This window comes from Fragaria vesca, linkage group LG3 (assembly GCF_000184155.1).
Source record: "Fragaria vesca subsp. vesca linkage group LG3, FraVesHawaii_1.0, whole genome shotgun sequence".
In the NCBI taxonomy this organism is placed as follows: domain Eukaryota; kingdom Viridiplantae; phylum Streptophyta; class Magnoliopsida; order Rosales; family Rosaceae; genus Fragaria; species Fragaria vesca.
The window spans coordinates 20,025,063-20,033,280 of record NC_020493.1 but is presented as its reverse complement, the minus strand read 5'-3'; the positions used below and the strand labels follow the sequence as shown (position 1 = coordinate 20,033,280).

At 36.3% G+C, this 8,218-nt stretch overlaps 1 protein-coding gene across 2 annotated transcripts in view; it reads right to left on the bottom strand.

Moving 5' to 3' along the window:
* Positions 1-2,561, bottom strand: part of LOC101310970 (14 kDa zinc-binding protein-like) — a 3,386-nt gene extending 825 nt beyond the window's left edge. Inside the window, exons 1-4 of one of the 2 annotated variants that reach the window (XM_004294653.1) lie at positions 2,393-2,561; positions 2,239-2,296; positions 1,614-1,703; positions 300-417 (exon numbers count right to left, since the gene is read on the bottom strand). In XM_004294653.1, coding sequence (XP_004294701.1) covers positions 300-417; positions 1,614-1,703; positions 2,239-2,296; positions 2,393-2,538 — 412 coding nt within the window. In that variant the 5' untranslated portion in view covers positions 2,539-2,561. Of the gene's footprint in view, positions 1-177; positions 418-1,613; positions 1,704-2,238; positions 2,297-2,392 lie in introns of those variants that run through there. The other variant, XM_004294652.1, reaches the window with a different exon arrangement.
* Between the last annotated feature and the right edge of the window lie 5,657 nt (positions 2,562-8,218).

Genomic DNA, 8,218 nt, shown 5'->3' with positions numbered 1-8,218 from the left:
GAGAGAGAGAGAGATCCTTGTGATTGAGGAATGTTCAAAGATTGGGGGTCTAATGAGTAATGACCAACTTAGGAGGTACAAGTAGAATCTTCTAAAAGAAAGGTTTTTATTGAATGTATTGGATAATGGCCATTTTTGTAAAAATATGGAGGTGTAAATAGCATTTTCTTTCTTTGTAAAACTAAGTTGGAAGTCCATTAACTAGGGAGGTCCAAATGCTGTTTTTGGAGGTATGAATAGAAGCTCCCTAAAGTGATTAATGAACCCATTAAAAAAAAGAGTGATTAATGAATACACACATCCTTTTGGCCCATCATTGATCACAATCCTGAACCCATCCTCCAGGCCTTCCTGTTTAGCAACAAGCTTGGCAGTGTAGAGAAGCTGACCAAGAATCTCACAGTGTCTCTCTTCAGCCTGGGAAAAAAAAAAAATTAATATCCCGCTCTAAGTGTAATCAGTTAATGAAAACAGAACATGAACTGTTTTTTTTATCAACGACTATCTAATTGCAAGACTAGATGTCTTTATCCACAAATCAACTTATTGTACGAGACAACTAAAGTCACAGCCCCTATATGGAATTTAAGGACTATCGCACATTAATTAATTTCTCTTGATTAAGAATATGCATCAATATTTAGAAGTGAAAACAAAAATCTATATTTAAAAAGAAATAGAAAATAGAAGGATAGTAGGTCAAAGGAAAGTTTGTTAAAGCACACACTTTTCCTCTTAATTTGAAGCTACAATTAGAGAAACCATTTGGAGTCCCAATCACTTGAGAGGCAGCACTACAAAACTAGTCTTAAAGGTTTACTCACATTTGGTATACTAATTCTAAAGCAGAAAGAAACATAGGACAAGAAGTCCACTTCACTAACAAACAACTGAGACAAACAAACAAACAGTTTCAAATTACGGCTGCATTTTATTCATAAGAAATGACCAGAAAAGAGTGATAAGAGACGAACACCAAAAAGTAACCCTCTCCCATAGTTGATCCGGCTCCTCACCCACAGATAAAGATTATTTTATCGCTCCCCGTCCAAACCACCACAAATACAGCCTGCACAAAAATCTCCCTAAAATCATGCCCCTTTTCCTTCTTCAAAGAACTTATATCTCTCACACATTAGGCAATGAAATGAGCCTGGACACTTTGAGTTCACATTTAACACCCTAAATTATAACAGGACACTAAAACAATACATGATTAAATGACTAACTACAAGCATTAGCTCCCCAGATACTTTTTTGCTATTATTCTATGGCTTTTGAGTTCTATGGCATCCAAGTTATTCTAATAAACAAATATTGACAACTACATGCATTTACACATCAGGTGTAGGCATCCATAACAACCCATTCAATGGCTTTCTAGTTCAAAAACCAAAAGCCGGTGCACATGTAACTATATATATAAAATATTGTCCAAAATTTATGTGCAACAGAAATGCAAATAGTGTAATTGGAATAAAAGCATGAGGACCTCCATTGTTCTCAATCTTGATATACCCTCTATTTTAAGACAAAGTGTTATTCTTAATACAAATATTAAAACAAAACACAAAAAAGGGGGCTGGCAAACAAAGAAAGTCACTAATAAGTACCTTCGATAATCCAGTTAAGCCATCTCTAACTTTGGGAATGATCAAAATGTGTGTTGGAGCCTGGGGACTAATGTCCCTAAATGCAAGGACCTGTTCAAAATAAAAACCCAGAACAATGCTTTATGATGAATAACACGCAACAAGCACTCAAGCACTGAGGAAACTAAATTAAAAGTTATACACAAAGGTGTGAATGATAAAGAACACACAGTATATATCTCATCTTATGCTGGCAAACAGTTTATATCTTTATTATACCCAGCCTCAATGACCTACCAGAATTCCTTTGGTTCACCATAAGCTACCAAAAAAAAAAGGGATAAATAAACTGGTCCGCAAGCAAAACTATGGAAGAAAATGAAGTTAAGGTTCGGCCAACTGTAGTAGTGGAACAAATTTCGCCTCAAATAAAAGATTTAGAGCAGGCAAATGCAATTGTTGTCTTAATTAGCATTAGTGATCTGAAACTGTAAGTCACAGTAATAACTTGTTCAGCAAAATGCACATAGTTAAAATGAAAGGTTCTCGTCCTAAAATTGATGAAAAATATACTGCAAAAACAAAAAAACAAAAAACAAAAAATAAATAAATAAAAACATCTAGAGAAACAGAACCAGTGGAGCACCTTATCGTCCTCAAATACCACAGTAGCCGGTATTTCCTTGTTGATGATCTTGTCAAATCTGCAGAATTATTAATCAGAAAGAAAAAAGATTAGGTTTTGCGTAAATCTGGTAGATAGAGAAGATCTTAGATCAAAAGGAACGAAAATAGAGTACATGGTGGCAGAATCAGAGGGTACGGCAGCAAGAGCAGCCTCCTTCTCGGCCATAGTGACGGGGACTTGAGTGATCAAATGAGAGCTTATAACTCCGAGTCGGCTGCTTATAGCGTCGCTTCCCCTAATTTTCTCTTCCTTTTCCATCTCATGCCCTTTTTTTTTATCTCGGCCATCTAATGCCCTTTGATTAATTTTTTTTTTTTTCATTTTTAGATTAATTTCAGTTTATTCTAATTTGAATCGGATGGTTGGGATTTATGGTCATTTTTGGAACATTATGGTCAGTTGCTTCTGGATCAAGCTAATTTAAAGGGTCAACGGCTACTAGTCCTAATTTTAAAGATTTTATTTCTATTAACAATATTTGATTTTAAAATTTTTAAAAGTTAACTTAAATAATAAAAAGACAATTATACTCTTAATGAATTAAATAAACTTTCATGAAATAAATATTTTATAATCGGATTCCCATGACCGTTGACGTTGACCGGACTCCGACGACCGTTGATCGGACTCCGGAGATCGTTGACCGGATTCCGGCAACCATTGACCAGCCTCCGGCGATAAGAGGTCTATTAAGAGCAGTAGGGGGTTTATTGGGGGCAGTAGGGAATCTATTGGGGTCTATTAGGGGCAGTAGAGGGTCTATTTGGGAAATAGGGGGTCTTTCGGATGGTCTATTGGGGGCAGTAGGGGATCTATTATGGGAAATAGGGGGTCTGTCGGAGGGTCTATTGAGGACAGCATGGTGTGTATTGGGGACAGTATGTGGTCTGTCAAAGAGTTTATTGGGGGTAGTATGGGGGTCTATTGAGGGCAATAAGAGGTCTATCGGGAGTTCTATTAGGGGCAATAAGACATCATTCCAAAAAAAATCACCATTCAGAAAGTTTATTTGCAATAAAGAAGCTCCATCTAAATGCAATAGAGATGGATACTCAAACGATGTCGATAATATATACTCAAATGCACAAAACTAACAACAAGCTAGAGACAAGCAAAAATAAAATAAAATCAACAAAGAGAAAAAGCAAGGCCAAAATATAATTCAAAGCCTACTACACTACCTCCTTATCAAACATAATGGTAGTCAATCACGTGGCTAGTGTTTCACTTGAAGTCATCCATATGATCATATACAACTAGTCAAAGATATAACACACTGGACTCTTGGTAATGAAAACGAAGCGAGTGTCTTGGTAATGAAAACGAAGCTCAGTAAATCTTGGATCAATGCATCAATCTCTAAAACTCAGACTCTTAATTGGATTAACAAAGCTCATGAAAACGGATCAACAAATGATAATTCAGTATGCAATTAGTGGATAATGGTATCAGAGATGCCTTCCCACATTCACTTAGTCTCCAATAACACCGGCATCGATCGCCGGCTTTGAGGAAGTCTACGGTGAATGATGTTGACGCCAAAGATATAGAGGCGTCAGAATCAAAGTCTGGGTAGAAGAAGAGCGCGGGTCATCGACGTCGATTTGGTCTTCCAACGGGAGCGTTGAACGGAAGTTGTTGGAATTTGACTCAAAACGACCTAAGGTTGATATCATGATGAGCCTGAGATCTGGGAAGCGGTCAACTGTTACGGGAATCGCTCGGCAGCGACGGTGATCACTCCTCCTTTGACGTCTTGTTGAAACCTTGTCGGCGATAGGTTTTCCCATCAAGGGGAGAGAGAGAGATGAGAGTAAAAAGATATATCTAAAACAAGAGTAATTTGGTAAAACAAAAACACAAAAAGTTAAAAATTTTGTTAATGGGAATAGATCTCTAAGAGTCTAAAGGATTGGTGTGGGAATTTTAGAATATGTTTTTGTTTGTGGAAAAAAAATCTTTAAAATTAAGGCTAGTGGGCAATTCCCTTAATTTAAATCGTATGGTTAGGATTTAATGAAACATTTTGAATAAATTTATCATCTTATATATTTTAATAGGGTGTTGCTATTAACACTTTTTTTTGTTATTAACACACTTCATCTATTTTTTTATCCACATATTTTTATTTTATTTACAAATTTACCACTTAAACTTAATTGAAGATTTGTTCTCACCATATATGAGATGTGTTAATAGCACCACCGTTTTAATAAGTATTAATTACTATATTGATCACTTTCCAAAGTCCTCTCGATCGACGGTGTTGGTGGTAGGTCGTGGTAGTACTTGGAAGCAAAACCACGTACTTCAATGTCCTTGGCCATGGCTACAAGATAGCTGAAGCGCAGAACTAGAGAGATGAAGAGAGACACAATTACTGTATTGATTACACACATCTTCTCCCATTGAAGATAAGAACCCAAACGTCTTCTATCTTCTTTTTTTCATTATATATAGAGGTCTACTCCTCTTTTGCTTATCTTCTCCCTTCTCACAAAATCCATAATATTTGCTGCAATCCCATAAAAGATTTGTCGTAGACGGAGACCCAACGCCGAACCACGTTTTCTCATCTTCGTCTTATAGTATGCAATCATCATACACGAAAATTGGGTACCTGAAAGTGGGAAGAAATTGGTTTTAGGATTTTAGAATCGGGGAATATGATTTGATTTGGTGTTTTGGTTGACAGGGATGGTGTCTATAGAGACAGATTTTCGGTCTTTTTCGATAAAGAAGATTTTCAGTCTTTTGTCGAAGTAGAGATGCAATCAAATCTGAGATTCTGGGTTCTCCAAATTATTTTTGTGGAGAAGAGGTTATCAATTGATTAGATTAATATAAAAATAAAACAGTTTTATTCAAATTATGAAATTTCTCAGCCTTTGGATGAAGATCGAGCAAATCGTACGGCAGCTGACCAAATAATCCCTAGTCAATAGGTGACCAGGTGATCAAGGCTGTATCCTCCTGAGGTTTGAGGTTAACATCATTTCGGTCCTCATACTCTTAATTTAAAAATTTACCCCTTAAATAATCCCTGGTCAGTAAGTGACCAGGTGATCATGATTATATCCTCTTGAGGTTTGAGATTAACATCATTTCGGTTCTCATACTCTTAATTTAAAAATTTACCCCCTAAAATTTCTAATTTTCTTAAATCATGCACAATTGTTGAAATTCCGTCCAATTTAGACGTTAAATGGTAGCATGAAATCTTAGAAAAATGGTCATAAAAGACGATTTTTATTGTTATATGACTAATTTAGCCCTTAAAGTGAGTTATAAGATTAAATTAACGTTCAAATTAGATGAAAATTGAACAATTGGCCACGATTTATGAAAATTAGAAACTTTAGGAGGTAAATTTTCAAAATTGATAGACCGGGGACAGAAATGAAGTTAACCTCAAATCTCAAGAGTGTAAAATGAATTTTATCCTTTATTTTTTATTTTGATTCTTGATTTGTGGTGTACAAAGTTGATTTGGATTTTGATGAAGTTACGACTTACACCCTATGCCAATTTGTGGTCTCAAACTTCAAAAATTCATATATGCACGGTGGGAACGAAGAAGAAGAAGAAGAANAGANAGAGAGAAGAAGAAGAAAGAAGAGAGAGAGAGAGAGAGAGAGAGAGAGAGAGAGAGAGAGAGAGAGAGAGAGAGAAATTTTCGTTAGAGTTTTTTTCCCGTTAGAAATAGTTACAAAAATCTGTTACGTTAGTTACAAAAATCCATTAAGTTTTAAGTTGTAGTCTTATGTGGACCAATAACACGTTGACACCTTGCGAGGAATGGATACCACAAGACACCTAAGTCTTTTTCAATAAATTCATCCAAATAAATTCAAAATAAAATTAAAATATTAAAATGTTACAACGATGCTTACTCGCTCGTCGCCATGTAAGTATCGATTTAGGGGGTCAAAAGAAATCACAAAGAAAGACCCAATTTTGTCTAGGCGAAGCAACAATCTAGAGAAAATGCCCATTTAGTACTAATTTAAACCCCTTATTGCTCATTCCAATAAATCTAATAGACATGAGTTCATTCCAATATAAGGTGTTCTTACGTGTGCCCAAATACACAAATCTAAATCAATAAAACTGAAAGAAAAAATAATAATTTTTGTATATTTTTAAGACAATTTTACCCTCACCACTTCAAGATGTATAGAGAGGCAAAGTGAAAGAGTAAGAAGATTTTGCCAGAATCTAGTACCGGTCACCGGTAGCCGGACTCTAGTTGCCGATCGCCAGATTCCAGTCACCGATTGCCGGAATTTCTTCGGTCGCCGTTATTGACCCCCATTAACTCATATTTTCTCCGATCTCCGGATTTCGATCACCGGTTCCTCAGTTACTGACCCCTAGTAACTCTGATTTTTTTCGGTCGCCGGATTTCGGTCACCAATAACTCGGTTACTGACTCCTAATAACTTGGTTACTGACCCACGATGATTAGTTACTTGATGGGAGCCCTTTATATAGAGAATTACAAGATGCTGATAACGTGATGAAGTATAAACAGTAGAGACAAAGAGATCTAGTAAGAATAGAGAATCATCATCTTATTCATTGATAGAAACCCTTTATATAGGGAATTACGAAGTACCAATATGGTAATGATAAGGAATACATAGTCTTATTCTAACTACATATCTTGATGGCATAAGGTCAAGGCACACATATAGAACATTCTAGAACATTACTGACCCCTAATAATCAACTTATTTCAGCTTAATGTAATAGAAAAGAAGAAATACCAGAAAAAAATCAAGTTACTGACCCCAATAATAGAGTTACTGACCCCTAATAACTTGACTATTGATTCTCTAAAAAGGCTATTAACCCCCAGTAATCAAATTACTAACGCCCAGTAACCGACTTATTACCCTCTAATATACATGTTTGTTGTCTTCCCGTGGATAATACATCAATAACACAAATAATGAAATCAGTAAGTAAAGCTATACTTGTAATCACATGAAATATATTTGAGAAAATTACATAGTAGCACATGACCAAATTTAGAATAACAAAAACCCCACTTTCAATAATTTTCTAACAGATTACTACATGAGCCTCGGGCCCATGGTCCATGGCACCAGGCCTAATCCACAAACGCGTTTGCAAATTACTAAAAAACCGTAGCGTTTCTTTTAATTACATGGATACCACTACGCATAAAGGGATCCGAAATCCCTAATTTTGGTTCAGTAGCAAACGCAGCGTCTCCTTCCTTCCGCCTCCTCTCACCACGCCCAGGGTTTTCTCGCCTTCATCTTCTTCAACCTCTCTCTACAATTCCTCTGGTAAGTAATGCTACTGCTCTTCTTTCTCTCTCTACTACTGTTCTGGTTCAATTTCTAAAGCTATCGAACAAAATTTTTGGTTTTTGGTTTCGTTTTTGGGAGAAAACCAGTAGCAATAACCTTGTTTCCTTCGATATCGAAACGATTCCTATGATTTTGCTTTGATTGGGAGAAAATCAGTAGCATCGTTCGGAGAGAGGAGGAACAAACATGAACGAGAAGTGAAATCGAGTACTCCGGAAGTAGTAGTACAGTTTGATTTATGGAAGTAGCAGTATAGTTCGTCTTGATCTTTCTTTTTTGTCGCAGCAATTTCATGTTAATTTTTGGGGTCAGTAGCAGCCTTTTTATCGAATGGAGATGAATGAGAATTAGCTGAGAGTAGTGCTAGCTAGGTAGCTACTATTGTGTTTATGCTGGTTGTGATTTCATATCATCTGGGGGTGATATGTATTTATAGGGTACGGGGTCCTTGTGTAGTGCCATATTGAAGGTCAAGATGCGCAAAGGTAAACAAAGACGGCTAAGTGGCTTATAAGAGACAAGGTCAATTTGAGCGATGATGCACTTTTTTGCTGGTTCCCTCTCCCTCCTTGGTTTGTAATGGTCATAGCCGCATG